At 43.7% G+C, this 23,994-nt stretch overlaps 3 protein-coding genes across 4 annotated transcripts in view; 1 reads left to right on the forward strand and 2 right to left on the reverse strand.

Moving 5' to 3' along the window:
- Positions 1 to 172: 172 nt before the first annotated feature.
- glod4 (glyoxalase domain containing 4) lies at positions 173 to 3,335 on the reverse strand. Its single transcript, XM_076734870.1, has 9 exons — positions 3,005 to 3,335; positions 2,753 to 2,802; positions 2,526 to 2,646; positions 2,283 to 2,427; positions 1,757 to 1,893; positions 1,561 to 1,647; positions 1,342 to 1,455; positions 1,171 to 1,257; positions 173 to 1,074 (listed from the first exon to the last, which is right to left on the reverse strand). Exons 1-9 carry the CDS (start codon positions 3,092 to 3,094, stop codon positions 1,009 to 1,011), a joined length of 897 nt encoding a protein of 298 aa, XP_076590985.1. The 5' UTR covers positions 3,095 to 3,335; the 3' UTR covers positions 173 to 1,008.
- Positions 3,336 to 3,379: 44 nt separating this feature from the next.
- mrm3a (mitochondrial rRNA methyltransferase 3a) lies at positions 3,380 to 5,999 on the forward strand. The gene is made up of 4 exons (XM_076734871.1): positions 3,380 to 4,041; positions 4,679 to 4,923; positions 5,005 to 5,166; positions 5,278 to 5,999. The coding sequence occupies exons 1-4, from the start codon at positions 3,665 to 3,667 to the stop codon at positions 5,874 to 5,876; spliced, it is 1,383 nt and encodes a 460-aa protein (XP_076590986.1). The 5' UTR covers positions 3,380 to 3,664; the 3' UTR covers positions 5,877 to 5,999.
- A 779-nt stretch (positions 6,000 to 6,778) lies between these two features.
- The window catches only part of nxn (nucleoredoxin), a 56,422-nt gene continuing 39,206 nt past the window's right edge, over positions 6,779 to 23,994 (reverse strand). Inside the window, exons 2-8 of one of the 2 annotated variants that reach the window (XM_076734872.1) lie at positions 21,148 to 21,265; positions 17,905 to 18,038; positions 15,606 to 15,706; positions 15,360 to 15,466; positions 14,300 to 14,479; positions 13,627 to 13,751; positions 6,779 to 7,841 (exon numbers count right to left, since the gene is read on the reverse strand). In XM_076734872.1, the coding sequence (XP_076590987.1) occupies positions 7,659 to 7,841; positions 13,627 to 13,751; positions 14,300 to 14,479; positions 15,360 to 15,466; positions 15,606 to 15,706; positions 17,905 to 18,038; positions 21,148 to 21,265 (948 nt within the window). In that variant the 3' untranslated portion in view covers positions 6,779 to 7,658. The remainder of the gene's footprint in view (positions 7,842 to 13,626; positions 13,752 to 14,299; positions 14,480 to 15,359; positions 15,467 to 15,605; positions 15,707 to 17,904; positions 18,039 to 21,147; positions 21,266 to 23,994) is intronic. The other variant, XM_076734873.1, reaches the window with a different exon arrangement.

Below are 23,994 nucleotides of genomic sequence, written 5' to 3' on the forward strand. Positions count from 1 at the left end.
TGACACAAGTGGGAGAGGAGCTGGATCACCGCCAACGACACTCTCCAGGCAAATATTAACTTTTATGCATTCAAATATAAAGGGTTGTTCAGCAGTCCCCCCCACTTCACATACATCCGATAAAACCGGTTCACACACAGGCAGAATATAGTCATAAACTGTTTCATAAAGGTGAAAACTTAGAGACAAACTTTATTTGAACCAGATGAGTGACATTGTGTAATTTTGCAAATTATAAGATTCACTGTAACCACATGAATAAACTTTTGCATGATACTGAATGCATTTATCTGTAGCCTGCTCTTTACAGCATCATGTTGGATGTCATAGCATACTTCATCAGCTGGTACCCAAGGCTGGATTTACAAACAACTGCCTGAGGGTCCCAGACCCCCAAAAGCTCCAGTAACACTGCATGTATCTGAGTTTTGGCAATTTGATATGCTGCAAATTTGGAATGTGCACTATTAAAAAACAACATAAACAATAAGGCAGCCTCTGCATTATTATGTCATGTTGGGACCCTGTTTAAATCTACAATCAAGACCTTTCTTATAGTAGTTTATATTGCATTTGCATGGCATATTTCCCTAAATAAAGTGACCCACAGAAATCTTGCAGCCAGGTAGTACTACTTCAGCAATTACAGCACTACTGGGGATACAATGTATACAATGTTTTGGATACACAATACACAGAAGGTGGTTGGTGGAGGGTCAACAGGGGCCCATAAGCAAATGTGGGCTCATAATTTTTTTTTACAAATTAGTTGTGTTAAATTGATTTTTTGCCCACCTCTCTGCTTTATTGATAGGAGCAATGTTTATTGGTCCTTTTACAAAGTGGCGTCAATGCAACTGTGCCTCATGGCCTGCGTCCAGGGAAAAATAAATCTCGTACTGCAAGCTGAAAAAGCTTTATGCTACAGGTGCCTTGTACAGCAACTCATCATCAAATGAACCAGTGAGAAACTGATGGCGCACAATTATCCAGGCAAGCCCCTTCATCTCATGCAGCAGCTTTCTGTCTGTTGTGTTTGGCAAACCACTCGTCACTCTTATCTTCAGCCATAGCCTACAAACGTGAAAGCATAAAGAGCATAGGCCTGGTGAATATCCAACACATTTTGCATATTTAATGTAGAGAGGAAAATACTGGAGCAAAACCAACCTTATCAAGCAAGTCATTTCCTTTAGGGTCCACCATGGACAGCTGCCTGAAAGCCTCATCTCCCACAAAGCAGATCTCATGACCATCCTAAAACAACCATTGTCCAGTCAACATTTTTTTAACAGAGACTACTCTCACTAGATTGCAGCATTGCAACGGTGATGCACTTACTGGATCAGCCAAAATGACCACTTCGACTGTGGCTTTTCCAGGAGTGTCCAGGCTGACTAATGGAGTGAGAATTTTCTGATTTTCCTTTTTCATCAAGGCTTCGAGGTCAGGCAGCTGTGGAATGTAATAAAATATCAATAATGAAAATTATGATAGTGAAAATTATTTTTCTCAAAATATTAACAAACATAAAGATGTATCCTTGAAATAATATTTTACTTGCTCCCGTGGGCATGAAAAAGCTATTCTCCCAAATGCTGTTCCGTGATCTACTGTCCCACTGATATCATGAAGCTCCAGTTTACACTGCATAAAGACAAAGAATATAATGAAAACATCCAGACTAATATACATTTCATATTTATGAAAATAGAACACAGAATACAAAATAATTATTTCTTGACACTTGACTCACTTGAGTGTCTGCAAATCCCAGCAGCACCATTTTCTTTTCCTCATTCTTTTCCATCACCTTCATTCCCAAGAGCGAAGTCCAGTAGTCGGTTGATATCTGGAGGTTTGATACTCCGAGACAGACCTTCTGCACGGGGTCTGAGAGCAAATGATCAAAGGTTACAGGTGATAAGTAACAGAGTTAGAAACAGCATGGCATGCTTAAACACCTGCAATGACCAGACAGATAGCTCCTTCCTCCATACTGCACTTGTTTCTGTGAGTAGTAATGTAATGTAGTAACAGTTAGCCTTACTTCAGGAAACCAAACCATACTGCAGAGGCTGTAATGAACCCTATAAAATACAAAATATATTAACATATGGATAGGGAGTCTGACCCATAGAATAACATTAAATATCTAACACTATAATAAATAATAATACATTTTTAATGCTAGGACACCAAGCAACTCTTTGTATTTGAGAAGCTGTAACCAACTAAAATTGTACTCCTTTGAGTTCTGGAGAAACTACAGTGATACTCACCACTGGCAGGCTGCTCTTTGTCGACAAGGTAGAAAGGATACCCTCCTGGAGCCTGGGTCAGATACAGAGCCTCTCCTACCTCCTTCAGAGGCCATCCCAGACGTTTAGCATTGCTTACAGCTTTACTTGATTGTAGAGTGAGCCCCTAATGTGAAGACATATATGAGAATCTCCCTTTACAAGGCTGATGTACCCTACATAACACATGTTATCTCTCAAGTTTCCAAATGACCTCTCACCCACCAAGAAGTCATTGCCAAGTTGGTACTCCCCCACCCCATAATTGTATGTCAGTTCAGCTACAAAATGGGCATCTTCTGGACCAAAGCCGACCATGGTTTTGCTCCATTTTCCATCGTAAGGGCTGTATGGATACAGGATGAGGGTAGTGGTCAGTATTAGGATATTACCAGTTCTGTAAAACTTTGTGGAAACAAAGTTCAATTAGTTTAAGATCCCTCCTTATCTACCCATTACACGTTGCTTTGCAGCCTTCCTCAAATTCCTCATGACGTAAAATCTAAAATGAATAAGAGATGAAAGATCAAGTATTCATCAGGAAAACAAAAACACTCGAGTTTCACTCATATGACAGAGGAGGAATTAGCTATACTAGCTACGCAACGTTATGCAACACTTAGCTGAGAGTACCCTATCAACAACAAAAGTTAATCAATGGTTTCAGTCACGTCTGACCATCAAATGAAGCTCAGAAACAGTACCTTCATGCCCAGAACATCTCGGTAAAATGTGGCTGTTTTGGCCCTGTCACCAACTTTGAAAACAAAATGCAGCGCTCGTCTCAAAGCCATGTTTGTTGACAGATAATAGTGTCTGAATTGCAGATCGCTGTGCAGGGAAGGATTAAGCTTCCTTGATGATCGATTTTTCTGTTATCGATTGGTGTACAATAGATACGAATGAGCAAACAGGCTTCATTTACAACTGCAAATACAATTCCTAGACATTCTATCAGCTTTTGTCAATTGATTACTTTTTATTATATTATGGACAAGCGCAACAACTTAACGCAAGACAAAAAGTAATAAAACTACGTTTGCCACCCCTAGCTATCCAGGTTAATGGTATCACCCAGTATATCGTATTCTCTCGCGAGGTTACAGTTGAGGAGCTACATTGACTGGTTAAGCTAGCAACGATAAAGAAGAGGAAATTATGAATAGACTAATTAATTAAAACGTTTGGTAGTATTGTCAGGCAATAAGCCCCCACGCAGTGAATTATTAACATTATCCAGTTTGCTAGATTTATTTTAGACGCGTAAATGTAGTTTTACCTACATTACAGCTGGTGGCGGTAAGGAGGATAGCTTGTGTTTGTATAGTATCCCGCGAAATAAGAGAAGAAGAAACGGGACCGACATGGCAGCGTACGTGAGAGGCGTGATATGTCTTCTTTCAATAGAGCGAAATGCTTTTCTAACAAGAGGAAACGGCATTGTGGAATCAAAACGGTATGTACGCGGACTGAGGAGGAAACCTGTCAGAGTGTTGTGTCCCGAAAACGAGACGGGTAAAGTCCTAAAGCCGACGCCACTATCTCAGCCAGCAGGCCAAAACATTAAGAGAGAGAGGGAGGTAAAAGTCACAGCTACAACAAAACACCACGAAGAACGTGACTTTGGGAAGGCGAGGGGTAACGCGCAGTCAGCTGTGAAGGATACTCACGTTACTGTTTCAAAGGATCAGACTGATGGATTGCGCTTCGAGAGGGCTTTCCCTGGAGATAAAAGACTGGCGTAAGTGTCACTGCATGATGCAGCAGTGAATTGTTTCCATGATTGTCACAGATCACAACACTGGCATGCAAAGGAAAACGGTGGAGGAATGTTTTACGCACATTAGTAATTCTACTAAATATTGTACTTTTTTAGTTCAGTACATTTTTTGGCAACTATAGCTACTAGTTGTGTTCCAGATTAATGTTGTACATGAAAACATGTGATCAAATTATGAAATATAATTTATCATTTTAGATTGAAATACAGCATGTAAGAAAATTGGCTCCACCTCGAGCACCTACAGCATGAAAATGATGCTGATTGCATTGGTAGGAATAATCCAGTATTACAGTGAACACTGAGAGGGGCCTAGCTGCTTATTGATCCTGAATGTGTCCATAGATTGATCATTGTATGGAGTCAGATTCATAAGCTTGCTCACACATTCTTTGATCAGATTGTGCTAGATTTAGATAAAACATGAATATTTGAGAAGTTTGGCAGCGTCTTTTGAATGAAAAAGATTTTGCAGAAAAATGTGGAAATGCAAAGTAATGCTGTAATTCACAATGTGTTTGAAATAGTAATCATAATTATGATAATTATACATGTTCGCACTTCCTGTAATCCATCCCTCTGCATATCTGTCCTTCAGGAAGTTAGTGAGTGTTGCTCGTTCGAGGACGTTTCGGGAGCACCAGGGTAAAATCCTCCTGGAGGGCAGACGTTTGATCTGTGACGCTCTGGATGCTGGAGCCATCCCACAGATGGTGTTCTTCAGTACAGTGGATCGGCTCAGAGAGCTGCCCTTAGACAAGCTGAAAAGGGCCACGCTAGTCAAAGTCAAGTTTGAGGACATCAAGATCTGGTCTGACCTCGTGGCCCCACAAGGAGTGATCGGTGAGGGCATGTTTTGTTTTGGTTCATTATGAAGCACAGATATTCTTGAGTCGTTGCTGACTTCGACCTCTTCATCTGCAGCCATATTTTCTCGCCCGGACCCGTCACGATTGTACTTCACAAACAGAGGTCATTCAGTGATGATGTCCCTGATATGCGACAACATCCGAGACCCTGGCAACCTTGGGACTATGCTGCGATGTGCTGCTGCTGCTGGCTGCCATAATGTCCTGCTTACCAAGGGTATGCCCATGTTATCAATTAGCGATGTGACCTAGAGAACTCCACCTTGGAAAATGGCTTTGCATCTTTGTTTCTGGTTTTTCAAATCTGTTTATTTTTTTCCACCAACAGGTTGTGTTGATGCTTGGGAGCCTAAAGTTTTGCGTGCAGCAATGGGCGCCCATTTCCGCCTTCCAATCTATCCCAGCTTGGGCTGGAATGATATTGAAAATCACCTCCCAAAACCTGTGACTGTCCATGTGGCTGACAGCAGCTGTGGCGCTGACACCAGTAGAGAAGCAAACGATTCACAAGTTAATGAGTCTCACAAATCCTCCAAAGCAGGAGACTATGGCTGGGTCAGCGCAAGGCCGAATCCCAATAAAATGCGCTACGAGGAGTACGATTCTGAGTCTGATTCTGACTCAGATTGTGAATTAGAGGGACTTTCACTTCCCCGAGTGGACACAAAGCTGTACCATGAGAGCTGGGCTCAGAGCCCCACGGCTCTTGTGATAGGTGGAGAGACTCACGGTCTGAGCCTAGAAGCAGTCCAGTTGGCTGAGAAAACTGCCGGTCACAGGCTCTTCATTCCTGTCGTCCCCAGTATGGACAGCTTGAATTCAGCCATGGCTGCCAGTATCCTTCTGTTTGAGGGCAGGAAGCAGCTGTTAAAACTAATGCAGACATCTGAGAAGCAAAGGAAATCTAAAGCTGAGCAGTTTTCATGATGTTAGCTCTAAATATTAGTATGTGACTTGTGTACCATGCGTCCTTGTTAGTACAGACTGAACAGAGTAATATACATCTCCATTCTCCTGCTAATAATAAAACACTGAATTTCAAGCTGAATCAAAGAATTTGTTATCTCTGGTTAATGATTAATGATTAATCATTTTGTCTTTTTAAAGACAGTCCCACACTCAGGCCTACCAACTTCACTGCAGCTAATGGTCTTTTAAAAGTCTTCTGTCTTCATCTGACCGTTGGTTGATTTGGACATCCAGATTCACAGAGCTATTTATCCTTTTGTTTCCTCTTGTTGTTGCTGGTTACACAAATAACTCCTGCACCAAGCTCGTTAGATAAAACTCACTGTTGCTGTCTTTACCTCCAGGTTAATTCAGGGGCATTCATTTAGAACTGCAAGCAGTCCATCGTAGGTGTGGGGTTAGATGGTCTGCTCTCCAAGAAAAACAAAAGTAAGACTACAAAAAAAAAAATAAAGCACATAACTGTCCTTCTCTTCGCCCCCCAAGTAATTTTCATACAGTCCCTCAGAGCCTGAAATAGATTCCTGCACTTGAGGCACATTTATTCTAGAAAGGACCAGACTCGCTGTGGCTTGTGTCTTATGTCCCTCCTTTATATCTGCAGCCACATTGTCTATGCAAATATGCAGAGCTCTTAGTCAAAACACACCCCACCTGGATTTCATACATGGCCAAAAATGAGTCAGTCTGCATACTCCCTTCTACAATAACTGCAAGATTTGCATGAAGTTTCTTTGAGGCCATGGGTCTTATTTAAACACGTCTAACAAAGGAACTGGTGAGTCGTTGCATTGTGTGTATTTTACATATCCAAGAGCTAACTTTATTGGTCGAGCTTAAAAAGGAACAAAACTTTGCACTTACCAGTGAATTTTTAATGGGTGTGAGGAGTCATGACTGAAGTACAGGGATTTATACATTCAACACTTTTCCAATGCCGTTTTTGTGCCTTCAGAAATAACCTGGCCTTGTCATTAAGGGACCTTCACAGAAAGTCCTCATAATGACTTTGAGATGAGAACCACCATTAACAACTGGCAAGAGATGACTTTCACTCACATCATAACACACACAACAAGACACAGGGGGTGTAAAACATCAGTCATTGGTCTGTTACAAGCAGGTATAATGTGATCTTTACTGTATGTGCACCTGTCATAATGTTTTTTTATTTTATTTTTATTTTTTTAAATAGGGCCATAAAGGCTTACGGCTACATCCAACTGAGGTTTAGCACATTTGCACTACATGTGAATTACAGCTGTAAAAATGCATCGTATTCTTTCTCAACATCATTCATAAACCAAAAGTAATGAGGATTTTGCGGACAAAACACAAAGCAAAGAATCAGCTGAATAAGTAGGTCCACTGGGTAATTCTCTGGTTTTCTCTAGAGTTCAGAAAAGCTATCGAGTGAAAAACAAACAAACAAACAAAAAAAAAACAAAACACTTTTCCTCAGGTCAAAACAACCAAAACAAGAACCAACAGAATCTCCATATATATTACTGTAGGGACTATCATCAATGCAAGGCACCACAGGAGAAAGAGGACTCCATGAAAAGAGGAACATGTCTAAAAAAATGTTAAATGTCAGTAAAAAGTGAGACATCTCTCTAACAGTCTGACAAAGTCAGGGGGGAGGTGGGAGAGATAGTGGGAGGCTGGGAAGGGTGAGGGGCATAGCGATGATGGAGTGAGTCCCATTTAGTACGTCCAATTTATATTTGGACTTCCTCTTTAGATGGGCTCCGGTTTGAGCTTTTCAGCCAGGAAGTCGCTGACAAACTGATCCACTACGGCCGGCGTGATCTCCTCTACGTCGCGAACATACTTGGCACGGGCCGACATGTCCAGGATCGTGAGCAGAGGCGCTGCTTCTGGGAGGTTTGTGTAGTCCCGCAGGGAGTCAGTCATGTCATCCTGAGGCGAAACAGAAGAAGAAAAACACGGTGATTACTGTGATGCTGCGTGAAGGTGCAGTGGTATGTTCCTAACATGCATGCATGCATTAAATCCCACTGGGAACCGACCCAAACCAGAGCCTAAGGTTCTGTTCTGAAGTCAAAAAAGCTCAGTCTCCAGTGGGGACATCGTGATCCCATTTCAAAGCAAATTCCAAAATGTTGACTACAAAATAGCTCTGCTATAGTTAACTCTATAATATTGTGTATAGTGCCATATGGTTAGTTCCCAAGATAAATCTGAGGGGTTAGAAGACGAGAGAAAAACAGAAATTTAGTTTCTTGATTTTTTGTTATTCCTGTCTCTGAAAGGGAAGTGCTGAATTCCTGCACACTCAGCTTTAAGTCTCTTGACCAACAAGCCTCTTGAGCAACACTGCAGTGCTGACAGTGTGCAGGAATTCAGCATTTTCTTTGACATTCATTTGACAAGCTGAGCATTGAACAGCTCTTAATTTGGGCTTGTTATCTTGTAAATGAATTTGACCTTCTAATTACTCAAATCCTATGTTTAGTCAAACTGGCCACACCCTGTGGACATACTGAATGCACACTGTGAAGGGTTGCCATGAGGACGTAGCTTTAGGGGTTGCAAGTAAAAAAACCATTGACTTAGACCATCTTCATCTACAACATGAACAAAATCGTGAATTTCAGGTGCAGTGATTACACCTGAAATACCTGCAAATGTCAGTGAGAAAGATGCAAGAGGACTGCGAGTGGCACGGCTCTCTTTGAGGCGTGGGGGTGACTTGTCTCCTGATCCATCCACTGCTCACATGGCATGTGAATGACTCTTGACACACATGCAAGTCAAACATTGGATACGTTCCAGGAGAGAAATTACACTCTAAATTACCCATTTCTCTGCTGCTCATCAGTTCAGACTTGCTTTTGGCAAAGGAAACCACAGCACCCATTACTTGAACTATGCTACATTGAGATTACCCCATAAAATTCAGAGCTGCCTGGCACAATCTTTATTAATTCACACTTCTTGAAAGAGAATATGAAACTCTCTCTTCTGTCTTCCTGCAGGCAGCCTGCCCAAAGAGACCAGCGAGCTGAGGCTTAGTCATGCATCCTGCTGTGTCGAAAGACAGGAAGGAACCAGGTGGGGGTCCAACAACATCCCTCCTTTTTCAAAAGCTCACTTACGTCAGATATAAGTCTCATCAGAGTATCTGAATAGCACACGTGGGCAGGAGACGGCAGCGCGGAGTTGTGAAGGAATGTGTTACAAATAGATTGCTGCCAGGTTTGGCTTTATTTACTTGCTTCACTCATGTTCTGCCTGAGGCTTGATGTCACCTTTCACCCTTTTACATGTCAGGATTACAGCCCCCGTAGCCACAGGTAACACAAATGAGCAGGCAGGCAGCAACTTTCAAACAAGCCTGAAAGGGCCATTAATTATTGAGACTGAATAAGAAATCACACCCTTTTGTAATTCAGCTTTGGTTCGAGCCAGGAATGCTGCTGGAAATCAGCATTCCTGCCTTGACACGGAGTCATTATTCTCGTCATCTCGAAGTCAAATAGCTTTCATGTGTCGCGCTTTGTGAGGTCACACAGTTCACTTATTAGATATGTAACGCTACTATCATTTGAGGCGTTCTCCTTTCCTCATGACAGCATGGCCTGATTTCCCCTCATCTTAGTTTGCTGGCTCAGAGGAGGACTCGCAGAGATTAAAGATCAGTTTCATATGGAAAAGATTATGTTGGAGATGCAGAACTAACAAGAAAGGGCCAGAGGGTGGCACTGCAACAAAGAGCTGGACGTCTCATGGAGGCAGCGCCTCTGATGTTAATACTGTTACTGATTTATGTGCCAATGTGAGTTTTGTCAAAACAAAGCCAAAGATGAAGCGACTTTGGATGGATTTCCTGCTACATATAACGCTCAAGCATTCCCTCCTTTCAGGCCTCTCTGTTGTGTCTTCCCTGTTATCAGAAAATCCACAGCTATTCTTGCTAAATGGATCAAACCACACAATCAGCTCTCAGACTTCTCATTGAATAGCTTGGCCGCGCTGCTACCTAAAAAGGATAAGTATGCCAAGATGAAGTCTGTGACCTCTACTTTGCAAAACTGCTAACAGATGGAACAGATGAGTTGCAGTGTGGTATTTTGTTGTAGGCAGCTAACTTCCTCTGAATGGAGCCCATTTCATTATACTACAAATCACCATACATTGACCACTTAATACCCACAGATGTAAGCTGTCACTAAGGACAATGTTGTTACGAGTGAAATACTGCTCACTTCTCTTTCCACATATAAAAGCTTTGTCTTGCATGCTCACTTGCAGTCATACTAAGCACAGATTAGAGATCATCTGGGCACACAGTGTAAAGAAACCACAGAAGAGAGAAATTCCACAATCTGTCACCGTGGCCTTTCCAGCCTCTCCGATATGAGGCGATGTAATCTCTGCATCGGTCTTCGCCCCCGTAGGAAGTCATGCATCTTCTTTTGTTTGGCTTATCTGCTTGTGTAAACTGCTTCTAGTGAGGTGCAGCCATTCCAGAGGCCCCCCGCCCTCTGCAGCTCAGCTCAGAACAAAAAAGACAAAGGGCCTCTCTGCTGTAGCCCGCACTCGCAGCTGTGATAAGGCTCAGCGTGTGTTTACCGTGTGGAACCTGCTGGGCCATGTCAGGCTTATTCTGATTATTGATGCACTGTGGCATTTCGCAGACGATGACCATCTGATAAGGCCTGAACTGAGAATGATAGCAAACCTCCCCGCTGGCCTCGGAGCTGGGGCTGCATCCATCTCACCGGCCAGCTTTGATGTCTTGGGGAGGAAACGCCATCAGTGTGAAATTTTAGTTTTTTTTTTATTCTCAGCACTAATCGCTCATCAACTGGGGGACATCTCTGGAGTTAAATGAGCTACAAAACTTGGATTAAAACAAAGATAAAAAAAATAAAGTGATAAAAACACAAATTCTTTGTGAGCCTACATAAAAAAAGAGATGCTCTCCTCATGATCTAAATACCAGCATTCCTTTTAAAATATCGATGCTGCGTGAAAATGAAATAAAAATGATCACATTTATTCATCTTTATTAATAAGCTTTCACTTATTGCAATTTTTATGTTTTTTTAAGCAGATAAACATGAAACTTTCATTGTGTTTAGAATCAACAGTCTGCATGTCATGCTAACAGCTCTGTGAGGCTGCACTTAGCTTTGGGCTAAAAGCTAACACGAGCATGCTAACATACTCATAACAACAATGCTAACATTGATATAATGCTTACCTTGTTCACCATCTTAGTTTAGCCTGTTAGCATGCTAACATTAGCACTAAACATCATTAGTTTTGCAGGTATTCAGTCGTAAAAGTAATGAACAAACTAAAATTTTGACCTGATAACAAATTACTGGATCCCCAAGTTATTTCCATTCATTCTTAAGGGAACATGATTGCAGCACATTTCATACTAATTCATTTCATAGCTGGTGAGACATTTGACTCAACTAACCACAAATGTGAATAAAGCTGCAGATAACAATTGTTTTCATTTTTGAATAATTCACGAATTATTTCCTTGATTAACTGTTTGGTCTTTAAAACATCAGAAAACAATGAAAACTGCCAATCACAATATCCCAGAGGCCACGGTGACATCGTTTCAGCCTCCCTCCTCCTCCTTGTTTTGTCCGACCAACAGTCAAAACTCAAAAATACTCAAATTACAGTAACGCAGCAAAGTTCAATGCAACCTAGAGAAGCTGCAAATTGCAAAAGTCGAAGGCCTGGATCAATCAAATTTTTGACAATGGCCACTATTCCTCTGGGGACCACGAGTGTCTACAAAATTTCATAGCATCCATTTAACAGTTGAGGGCCAATGAAGTGGACTGATTGAGACCGACATGGCCCTCGCTAGAAGCCACATCGCTTGCATGGCTAAAAATATCATATTCATTGAGCTTTACATACATAATCACAGGCAACAGTTACTGCTGCTTGCCACAAAATCAATTAAATTCTTATATGCCTGGATAATACCACTGGAGATCATTTTGCATGCAACAGCTACTACACAGCAGAAATGAAAGAACAAAAGATCTTTCATTCTGCGTTTATAAGTCAGTATACGACTCTGAGGCTTATGGCTTTTTCAGTAGGGTAACAAGATCCTGTGTCATTCGCCTCAGCCTGGTCTGCTCAGCCTCCCCCTGAGAGACTGCAAACATACTGCTGCCTCATGGACACAGAAAACCCAGCAGCTGGCCTGGCAAGGAGCGTGCGACTACCAGGGCGAACCCGGGCCAAGGTGCAGGAATCTGAGCCCAGAGCCTGGAAGCTTCGCTCTCTGAACGCCTCAAACGTGAAGTGATATCTGACCATGAACCCGATCTGGAAATGAAACCGGGTGATTTCATAGCCGGTTGAACAAGAGCCAGGAAATTATACCTGCGCTACATGGATGTAAAAATATCTGCCTTAGCATGTGTGCCACATGGGAAACAAAGCAAACTTAAGACTGCAGCAATAACACAAGACGCCTCTGGATCACGACAAGCTCCAGTCCAACAATGTCTCTTTGTGTTAGGTCAAATAAATATTGGCACACTGACAATGAACACGAAACACAAAACGTAAGCTTTTCTCCTTCTCTGTATGTATGTCAGTGACATTTCAAGGCTGACATCAGGTTGGAGGGGCCTTGGACAGACACAGTGTCAGACAGTTAGCACATGCGCGAGCCCCACGGCCGAAACCTGAGCCTGCCCTTGATGTGCGACACAAGAAACCAGCGCAGTCCTCCCAGACTGCTGGGCAGAGGGAACTGGGAGGAAGGGGAGCTGGAGGGCAGAGAGCAGGGGAGCTGGGAAGACAAAGCTAATCTGGTAATTATGTCTGCTGCTGCTGCTAACTCCACCAGCTCTGGAAAGGTCAGGACAGAGCAAGATGAGATAACAAGAGTTATGAAAACTGCGGGGTCCATCCCACACAGGGAAGACGTGGGAGGAGATAAAGAAGGAGATGGAGGGATTATCTGGACGCAGACCGAGGGAGTAGAGAAAGCCTGCTGGCACGCTCGGGTCTACCAATCATGATAAGGGCACCCAGTTGAATTCTGGGTCATGGATGGAGTGTCTCTCTTGCAGGTTCAAGAGGCTCAAAGAGTGGCCTTGATTGCTGCCATTTCAACAGTGGCCAAGGTGTTGGGTGCAGACACAAACCAGGGTCAGAGGCGATTTGATAAATTGACCAAACATTGGACAGTATTAGCTTATTACATCCATAATGGTATCAGTGTACTACATGTAGGCTCATAAGGAATAAGAAACTGCAACACAGGAATGCACAAGACATGTATGTTTCTTAGTTGTCATATTTTAGTGTCTTTTAGCTTATTGTTTTGATTTCTGAGCTTGCAACAACTTAAAAATCAAGTCTGCAGTACCTGCTCAGCACCAAACGGCAGAGTAGCACGTGAACACAGTGGAGCATTAACAGCTAAAGAGACAGATATTTCCCTCAGGAGTTGGTGGAGAGCAAAAGCAGAGGTAAAAGGAGAAGGGATACTGGACTCACATTAATCTGGTGGCCAGAAATGCAACTTTAAATGAATTGTCCACCAGAGAGTTTATTGTTTAATGTTGAGGTTCCCTGCTTCACATATTTTGGTCATAATTCTTAAGGCCAGACTTCAGCTACTCAAGTTTGTGTGACATGGCATTTCACTCTGTCTTGAGTGGCCTCCAGGGGCTTATCTCACCTCTCCAGCCACAAAGAACAGCAGTGGCGTTTCCTCCTCCTTGGCTTTGTACTTGGCCATAAGCTTCTCCGCTATTGGTTGAATGAGCTCCTTGGCCGGCTCCAATTCACCTTCCTCCTCTGCGTCTTAAGGAACCAGGAGAGAGACACAGACAGATGTTAAAAGTATGAAAAAAGACACCTGGGAGAGGAAAAATGCACGGATGAGTGAACTGGGAAGCAGGGAAGGAGAGATGATTGGTGGACAGATACTACGTGAGCACATGAAAGCAACTGTGCAGATGGTCTCTGTCTTGTTTTTTAGTCCAGTTTGACCTGTAGAGACACCAGGATGGTCTCCTATTTTGAAGGTCATCACTCTTTTTAGTGCCCTATTGTCCTTTTTTGTTATCATTCCTAACTTTGACAATTAGCCCTTTTCGGTCCTCATAAAAGCTGTAGCCTACACTCATGTCCCAGTCATTTTTCTGTGCTTTCCAAAACTCCATTTTGCCTCTGTGCACCTCCTGTATTAGCATATAAATAGATTGATAAATACTAGAGCACTTCCCACAGACCTCTGGACCTTTTAACACTGGAAGAATTTTCTGACATTCAATATGCTTCACATAAATGCCACTTCATTCACACACATGGAGCTCCAGGCAGAGCCCCATGCCGAGCGGCCCACTCACCCACAAACAGGACGAGGCAGGGCCCCTCGTGGAGCTGCACGGCGTTGGACTCGCTGAGCTCCAGCACGGGCCGCGGGTGCCAGGGAAAGAGCCGGCACTCCGGGTCGTTCAGCACCTCCACGCGGCCCTGTCGCGTTATCATGTGACCTTCTGCGTCCAGCAGGATCAGCGTGGGAATACCTGGCGAGGGAGAGGAAGGAGGTGAGGATGGTGTGAGAGGAAGACAAAGGGAGGAGGGCAGGAAATGGGCAAGAGCGCAGGAGGTAGTTGTGGCCATTTCTGTTAATCATCGCCTCATGACGCAGCCTGCTCCCTCTCCTGCTGAGATTATTTTGTTGTGGGGATGTTTTTGGCCATTTCTGACTACTTTTTGCCTCTCTGCAGCTCTTCCTGCTTTCACTCATGATGTTCCCACTCTTTTTTTTCCATGTCATTGGTTCCCAGCATCCTTCTGATTACAATCTCCTTCCCTTATTAACGGCCTTATCAGAAACAGACACCATCCGGGAGTAAACAATGTGCGTGGGTGAGTGTGTGCTTGTCTGCGCATGTGGACTGCAGTCAGCAGAGGTGGGGGCCCATCATGAACTGCATGGGTCTGAATGCGGGAGGGGGGGGCAGCTTTGACCCGCTCCTCAGTGCATTCCTCACATACTTTGCAGGAGAGGCCAGAGAGAGAGAGAGAGAGAGAGAGAGAGAGAGAGAGAGAGAGCGAGAGAGAGAGAGCGAGAGAGAGAGAGAGAGAGAGAGAGAGAGAGAGAGAGAGGCAGCTCTCGCTAACTTCATCCAGAGTCCTCCGTGCACACAGAGGAGGGAATCAGGAGAAGAGAGCAAGGCACAGAGGGAGAGGCGCAGCACTTCCGCGGCGAACAAGACTATAAACCTGATAATAGGCCCACATTCCTCAGGCTGCAGGGCAATCTGTGTCGCTGTTTGCTTGCCCAGCACAGAGAGCTGTCAGCCATCGTGCCAGTGTTTCAGTGTGTGACATAACTAAGCTCTGCGGCAAGAAACACTCCCTCAGCTTGAAGATGAGAAGGAGGAGGTGGCTGTGAAATACCTTGTATTCCGTAGAGTCTGTTGAGTCGCGATCGCCGAGCCTCATCCGGATACGGCACCGCCAACCACGGCATCTCGCTGAAGTACTGCTTAAAGGACTCCTCCGACCTGGACGTGGTTGGAAAGCACCAAACAGCAACACAACAGATGGTGGTTTGGTGGTCTCAATTAACAGCTGAGTAGAGAGGACTGATTATTTATGTCCTTGACAGACCGAGACAGATGTGTGCATGCGTGCCAGTCGTACCTGTCAGCGCTGACAAACACGATCTCGAACTTCTGACCCGACTCTTTGACGGTTCGATACGATTCCACCAAGACCCGGGTCAAACTGCGGCACGGCGGGCACTAACAGAGAGAAAGAGGGGAAAAAGTATGTGAATGAGTGAACATACAGCAGCAGCAGCAGCAGCAGCCTCCATTGCTTTGGGTATTTCCAAACTCTCTTTCCTGTATGTCACCAAACACCTTTCCACAGACTAGTAATTCTCTCTTGTTTTGTATCCAGCTTCTTTCAAATATAGCCCGGACCTCTTAAAACAGTAATCCTGCTGTAATGCTCTAGCTTGAGAGAGTGTTTGATGCTCTGTGTGTGTGTGTGTGTGTGTGTGTGTGTGTGTGTGTGTGTGTGTGTGTGTGTGTGTGTTGGAGAGCCCACACTCTCTCCAGGCAGGGGGAGCGGTGGTATGGCTGGCATTAAGATGACATCAGAGCACCATGGCAGCAGGAGGGAAAACAAAGCAGTCTTAACTTCCAGCGTCTCTCTCTCCCTCTCATGTTCTCTGTATTCTCCCTGTCAGCTTTCCCACTGGTGAGATATGTAGTAAAATACAAACACTGAACATTCACATCAGACAGGGTAAAGAACTTCAGGGACTCTCAGATGTGAGCTGTCAGGAAAAGTCTCCCTCCCTCCGCTGTGTTTCTGAGACATTACAGCAGATTTTTAATATCATGAATTAGCTTAAATATTATTTTCTGGTGCAAAATTTCCTGAAGGTCGAGAAATTAAAAATAAACTCCATAACCTACATCTAACAGAAGCACCAGCATTCATGTATAAAATACTGGCAGATTATCAATAGAAGTATTTGGTAAAACATATTGATTTTATTAATACCATAAACCCGTACAATGCTGATGAGCATTGCATTAGTATGTTATTATGGAATCCTTTTCATCCTGCCTTGATTGTTTAATGAGAGGTGTTTGGATATGTTTCCTGGTTTTTGCTTCTCCTGCACAGGCTTTTATTTTGAAGTAACATATAGAGAGCAAATGTAGGTGTTTGTCTGTATATCTGTATTTGTATGTCTCTGTCTGCAGTTTTAATGTGTAACCAAAAAAATAAATTCTCATTAATATCATCTCACATGTAGTAACTTACCTACTCTAATTTATTGACTAGATGCAGATCGTACTTCATTACCATTCAAGCTGGTTATAGTGGCTACAGTATGTCAAGCACTTTCATTGATCCAGTCACGAATACGCATCACACCAACACAAAGGCATGGCCGGAGTGAGAGCGCGAAGCAGCACAAAGCCTCGATCAATTCACTGCTCATTAACTGACTTCTTCCTCGCTTGCTCACAGAGGTAAACACTGTATCTTGTGCTCTATGCTCATTATGGTTTGGACAATGTGGTGTCAATCCTAAAGCATCAGAAATGCGACCTATGTGGGCTTTTGTTTGCAGATGTTTGTGACTGAACTAGATTTTTAGCTAAAGTTTTACTGTAATGAATTAAAAGAAACATCCCCTCACACTTCAGGCAAAAAGCAAATGCGCAGTAAAATATAGGTCATGTTTCTCTGCCACGGGCCATTTCAGGTCCCTAGAACACGAGCGGGAACAAAAACAACCTAACATGCACTTCTGTGTAAACGGATGGCAAGGCCAGGTGCTGGCAATCCATGTTCGTAAAATGACTTTAATAGTAGCTAGATTTACATGAATAACCAAGGGGAAAGTGGTGTAAAAACACTGCAAATAAACTCCTGTAATGGCTTTTGTGACTTGTCCTTTTCAATTTTGTTCGAGTCTGGGGTGCGAGCCAGCCTTCAGGCGTCACCGTTCTGAAGAGACGGTCTCTGAGGCTGCGGCTCTGGCAGCTGCTGTGCCGACTGGCCTCGGAGAGCCTGCACTGCATCTCATCAGAAAACAGTCCGCTGATGATATAGCGCCTTTCGTGCATCACTGAGTCATGACCTTTACTGGATATCAGCAGGTCCAGCGGAGAAAGAGACAATGGTGGTGATGTCAGAGGGGCGGGGTTACCAATGCCGACTTTAAAAAGGCCAAGAGGTGGCGGTGAAAGGACTGATAGGGACGGTTGACCACTGTTAATGTAAACACACAAACACAATAGAGTCGCCTCCACCCTCCTGCTCCTCTCTCTTATCTGTCTCCATGAACTGCTGTGTCTCTTCCTGCTCCGCTCTGCTGGCGACGCCCTTTCTTCGCACCAGGAGACGGAGTTAGGAGGACAGAACAGCGAAAATCCAAAGAACTTTGTCCTTCTTCTCTCCTTTCTGTACTCACCCAGTGTGCTGAGAAATACACCCCCACGTAGTGTCCCTCCAGAGAGCTGCTGTCCGTTGTCTGCCTGTTGTTCCTGAGCAGAGGCCCTGCCACCACCTCTGCAAATGGCTTTGGTCCCCAGGGGAACTCCAGGCCTGGGAGAGGGTCGGAAAGTGGAGCGGGCAATGGAGAGGGAGGAAAAAATCATGCACAAAGAAAAGAGATAAGAAAAGGAAGAGGAGGAGTCTACAGCCATGCCAGCAGCTCAGTTAGTTTTACGTGCTAACACTGTTTACAAAGTACAGCTGAGACTTGAAAATGTTGGCCAAAAAACAGAATACAAGACAAATTCAAATGGCCTGATGATGGCGCTCAATGAAAAATCAGCAGATCACCAAAATCATTACAAGTTATCCTGAGGGGAGCATGAATGTGTGGACCAAAATCCAACCATCCAGAATTCAGTCGTAGAGACACTTCACTATAACACAAACTATCAACCTCACGGTGGCGCGAGGAAAAGCCAGGGGATCTCTGAAGTCTTTATGTATTGTCCTCTGTGGACCGCGAACATTCAGGGTAATCTATCCAATAACTAATGGCATATTTCGGTCTGGACCAACCGAACGGATCTGTATTACTCTCCACAGAGCCACGGCACTGGAGCGGGTAAAAACAGTGTGCCAGGTAAGTCAAAGGATGAGAGCAGAGCTGCAATCTTCTGTCTTAATTGTTTGATTTAACCAGAAAATATTCACTTCTGAGAGGCTGGAACCAGAGATTTTTTTCATTTTCTTTCTTAAAAAATGATCCAAAACTATTATTAGATTACTAAAATAACTGCAGATGAATATTCTGCCAGTTCTGTCAAATCGACTCATCGTTGCTCTAAACCAGAGACGCTTTGTCTGTGTCATGCCTGTTAAATATCACAGTCCTGTGTACTTCATGTATACATTACTTACAGGCTTTTTTGTGGCATCTGTTCTTGGAAATAGACACCAGACTCAAAATATGGTTTTAATGATGACTGAAAGCGTTGCCTCTCAAGCAAATGAAGGTTGCCAGGAATACTTCCCTCCCGCTCTCTTCCACACTTTCCATTTCCTTTTCAAGCTGTCCCCATTGTTACCGTCAAGCTCTAGAGATGTATTTGGTGCAGCCGAATTAAAAAGGAGGTAATCGTAAATAAAACCTTGTATGGCCGCTTCATAATGGCCTCTTTATGCGAGCGTGGTTGTCTAGGGCTTCATTAGGCAGGAATGACACGTCTGCACAGCGCTGCCGCGGCCTTTCATTGTTGTCCTGATTGTAAAAGTGCACTCCATCTTTGCGCTGCAGGCTAGTCTGCCGCCACTCAAGTCAGGCCTTTGATCAAGAGTGAAAGGCAGAGGTGTCCTGAATCGTTCGCCCGCCCCTCGCAGTCTCCATGTACGGCAAACTTTTAGTGCCCTTTTCCTCTCCAAACCGTAGCTGCTGCAGCTGAATTGATTTGTCATGTCAGGAACTGCCCTCAGTCTGACTCTCAAACAACATGAACATGAAAATATATCAAAATGCACCATAAAACAAAGAAGTAGGTCTGTTTTTCTTTGAAAGTGGTGGAGCAGAGTTAGAGATTTAAGGCATAATTAAGTGCCTGTGCCCATATTTGCTATCGAGGCCAGAGATTAATCTCTTCTCCAGCCACGTCAAGTTTGGAAGAACAGTTAATGAATCGTGGATAATACTGCAGGCTTGGACTGGCTTTCATTAACCAGGCTGCAAAATCTGTCACAATCATGTGAAATCCATTCTGCTTCACTGCTGTGCTGCCATAGTGCCGCTATTCTCCCTTCTCACATGACTAATGGCACTTTTTTTCATGCTGACCTAACAGGATCTGCAGAGGCAACGTTTTTAAAATATTGAGCTCTTCGCAGCCACAGAGGACGTCCTCTGCACAGGAAAGGAATGCAAGCCCACTCTTGTTAATTCTCTGTCTCCACTTCAAAGCGCAGAAATTATAGGGTTTGCAGATGAGGGAGCGAGACATGGACACGCTATAATATTCATGCAGCACCATAATTACGGCAGCATCAACACAAACGAGGGGGAAAAGTTGTTGCAAAATGTTTTAGCCAAATGTTGAATGATGTGGCAGAGCAGCATCTCCACAGGGAACTCTAGGTATGCGGTAAACATCATTACAGAGAATGAGGTGTGACTGTACTCACTGCATTTTGGCTTACTTTTTCCTGAACTGTATCTTACTCAGTCAAGTCGTGCTGCACAATACACTGTTACTTATAACTCTATTTGGAATACTTCCACTATATGATTTTGGACTGTTGCAAAGTTCAAGTCTTATTAACGTTAAGTGCTTTTCCGTTCACCTGTTTTTAAGCACGTTGTTTAAAAAAACAGAGCAGATATGTAAGAAAAAAAAACCCTGTTGGCTGAGGTGGAAAAGTTGGTATATTGATAAAAATGAATGTGGCAAAGCACAATAGCAACAGAATGAGTGAAAAAATCATGACGTACATGAAGCTCATGATTTAAACGTCACTCAATTCGTCCCAGTGGCCACTCGCGGTATTGCAATGAAAAAAATCCCCTGTGCATTTTCCCCATAGACCACCATTATGAAAGAAATGCCTATAAAACCTTTGACAGGACACCTCCAACTCTCCAGTCTGCAATCTTTGATAGCAGCTGACTGGAGAATTAATGCCACCAGCTGATTATCCTGACGTGACCGTCACAGAACAGCATTAATGTGCATTTTCTATCACATTTACATTGCTCACGTTCGCCATGCCCTCAGGGGAATTTTAGTTCCTACCTGCTGTTTTATGGAGAACAGGTGGAGGAGACAGTCTGATGTAAACACAGAGCGAGTGAATTTGGGCGTGTTACTGACTTGCAGGCATTGTTTAAAGAGATTATTCAAGGAGCAGCAGTATCCCATCTAACACCTGCAGCCTGGAGAGGCTGAAGAACGCTAACCACTAAGAATTCAGGGTTACACAGGTATGACAGACAAAGTGTGCGAGAAATTGATCGATGTTCTTCTGTCCTTTTGACCCTCAAATGTCTTCCTATTACCTCATTAAAGAGCAGCATTTTTAGGGTTGGATGGTTGGCGGTTGGGGTTGAGGTTAACCATTCAGTAAAGAGGATTAAGGTCAGAGCTTGAGGTCAGGAAACAAAAATAAATTGGCGTGTTGACGTATTCACTAATAATATACTGCACGTGTGTGTGTGTGTGGCTGCCGAGCTCACCCTTCGGGTCATCTCTGACCACCAGTAGACCATTTCGACACACCACCTTCCCCGTAGCTGCGTCCACAAACACCAGAGATGGGATACTGGTTACCTTGTACTTGTTCCACAGCTTCATCTGCAGAGAGAAAAAGATGAGAGATGTTGGAAAAAAAAAAAGCAAATGGATGGAAAGACCTGAACGTTTATATTTATTTCAGCTGGAAAACCCGTTAAACTCAGTTTAAAATGATGCCTTCAGTGCGGCTACAATATGTTCGCCTGACATATGACAGTATAAACGAAACAAATGTCATATATATTTTATAGGACAAACACCCTCTCTGTTGTTTTAAAGAGACTCAGGAGACTAGGGGGTAGAATAAAAAATAGAGGAGTGCAGTCAGCCCTGAGGTGAATTAGCAGAGGGTGAGAAGCACACTGCTGCACTTTTAAGAGGCTGAACTGGAGCAAACTCACGCTGTCCCTGCTGTGTCATGAATACGAGTAAAAGAGGGTGTGCAGCTGAAAAAGAATGCTTCTGCTCAGCAATAAAGAAGAAATTTGAGCCCTGTGAATTATTGGAGCTTCTTGGATTGAGGATTCATACTTTCATAGGCATTTATGAGCACCCATTGGTCTTGAATCTAATCATAATACCTCCGATATGATGAGCTGATATTAACACAGCCTCATGAAGTCAGAGAGGAAGCTTTATGGCCAGAAATTTGTGCATGAACCAACGCTATTTATGGAGTTCAGCGATCAGTGTAGTTCTTAACATCAAAGAGCAGATCAAGCATTTCACATATCTGAGACTCACTTTCCATATCAGAGGGAAGAGCCCTACGCTGTGAATAGAAAATAGCCGTGTCTTGTAAGGAGCAGCATTCTGCACGGTGCAATGTTGCTGCTTCAGCAAGTACAGAAGAAGAAGGGGATCCCTCGCATGAAATCCCATACCAGCTCATAAAATTCAAATGGGAGAACGAAAATGAGAAACACGGTCTTAACCTAGTGTACCCTTCAGGTTCTGACCTATTTTTTGAAGAAAAAGGCCTTAAATGACTTTGCAGAGAATCAGGTTAAAAAAAAAAGAGACAGATTAAAAAAATTGTCAAAAGAGGAAAAAAGTTAAACAACATTTAATACCGTACTGTCCGATTTATTACCTGCTGTACCAAGCCAAGCACTTAAGCACCATAAAATATAATGATTTATGCCGTCTGGATGCTGCAGTAGTTGTTCAAATAGGTTGTTTGCCAAATGAAGTGAGCGCTGATTTTCTCGAGGCTCTGTGAAGTAAGTTTGGAGTTGAGTTACCGTCGAGCTCCAGGTTGATGAAAACCTTTCGCTGCTCTTTTTGCGCAAACCGTGACTTCACTGCAGCAGCCGAGCACAAAGAACCCATGAGTACAAGAGAGGAAAGCTTGCACAGTGTATGTTTTACTCATACTGTGTGTCTCCGCTTTGCACAAGTTCCACACATGTTGTCACAGCCTCGCCAGAGGTCGACCACAGGCCCTCTCCGAGAGCAGAGGTCAGACGGTCTGTCCCATGGACAAGACGACCCGGAGCCTTCGACAATGTTGGTCTGGAAGTCCGTCAAAAGCAAACTTCAGCGTCTGCCACAGTCAACAGATTTACCACACGCTCCATGCTGCTCTGGAAACTCAATCTCGGCTCACAAATTGACGGGGTTAGGGGCATTAACTGTGACTGTCTCCGAAAGCTAACGTGCCTGACACCGTTTCACTCAGCCGCCTGCTGTCATCCAGGCTGATGATGTGAGATTGAGAGCCGGATTTAGCCGAAAGAGTGTGCGGGAGCGACATGAGAGAGGGGAAAAAAAGCAGAGTGATAGGGTGATTGGTTCTGCACGAGCACTAAAATGTCAAGAAATGTATTGCGTGTCGAGGCCCAGAGGTATCCACACTGAGGTACGTGACAGTGTGGTATGATTTTGAAAACCGTCAGGTGTTCAAAGAATGACAAATAACAAGCACTGAAACTGAAAACATCTGCTTTTCCACTACATCACGACTAAAATAGACTGCTTTAAGCTAACACCCTCTCACATTTACATCAAGCTTTCTTGGATGTGAGGACGAGGCTAAGAATCTAAAGCCATGCTAGCTGCTCTGAGTGCTTTTAGCGAAATGCTAATGTCATCATGCTCACAGTGACAATGCTCTCATGGTGATGTTTGGCAGGTATGTTTGCCATCTTAGTTTGGCCTGTTTGCAACTAACCCTAACCCTCCTTTATAGTGAATATAAATAATAATTATAATAAAGACAAAAAAAAAAGGAAATCTAGAATGTACATGCAGTGGACAAACTTACTGATGTCGCTCACTGATTTTAAGTGCAGAGGAACCCCTCTATCTGAGGCTGTCTCGGTCGTTCCCGTGCTTTCATGATGCAGCATCAAGACAGCAGTTGAGAGATTTGTGCAGCATCCTCAGAGGCAGAGCAATTCCTCCTCTTTGTCTTGCCACTAATTTACTGCATCCTTGAATCATGTCTGCCTGGTGATTTGGCTGTAGATCAGAGTGGCCCCGGATGAGCGCTAAATCCTTCGAGGGCTCAGATCTGCCTTTAGAATGAAAGGCCTGTTATGAATTCAGGGGGGGTGGGCTGACCTTGTAACTACAAAAGCGACATGTCCTGGAGTCTGTTGCAAACAAACAAGTGGATTTCAGCACCTTGAGAGACGAGGATTCATCACGCACAGGGGAGGGGAAAAGCGGGAATCTCCCCCTTGTCACAGCTTTCACTGTCATCTACTTGTAAATCCAAAATCTTCGTCCAAAACACTGAAGACAATAGCTTTCACAGCGCACTCTTAATAGAAAACATGAGGATC

This window comes from Chaetodon auriga, chromosome 7 (assembly GCF_051107435.1).
Source record: "Chaetodon auriga isolate fChaAug3 chromosome 7, fChaAug3.hap1, whole genome shotgun sequence".
Lineage (NCBI taxonomy): Eukaryota > Metazoa > Chordata > Actinopteri > Chaetodontiformes > Chaetodontidae > Chaetodon > Chaetodon auriga.

Excerpts from the sequence above, each read along its gene's own strand:
- mrm3a (XM_076734871.1), top strand. The coding sequence starts at position 3,665 with ATGGCAGCGTACGTGAGAGGCGTGATATGTCTTCTTTCAATAGAGCGA. Across the intron at positions 4,042-4,678 it reads CCTGGAGATAAAAGACTGGC|GAAGTTAGTGAGTGTTGCTC; the intron begins GTAAGTGTCACT and ends TCTGTCCTTCAG. Across the intron at positions 4,924-5,004 it reads GGCCCCACAAGGAGTGATCG|CCATATTTTCTCGCCCGGAC; the intron begins GTGAGGGCATGT and ends CTTCATCTGCAG.
- glod4 (XM_076734870.1), bottom strand. The coding sequence starts at position 3,094 with ATGGCTTTGAGACGAGCGCTGCATTTTGTTTTCAAAGTTGGTGACAGG. Across the intron at positions 2,428-2,525 it reads AACTTGGCAATGACTTCTTG|GGGCTCACTCTACAATCAAG; the intron begins GTGGGTGAGAGG and ends TCTTCACATTAG. Across the intron at positions 1,648-1,756 it reads TGGGATTTGCAGACACTCAA|TGTAAACTGGAGCTTCATGA; the intron begins GTGAGTCAAGTG and ends GTCTTTATGCAG.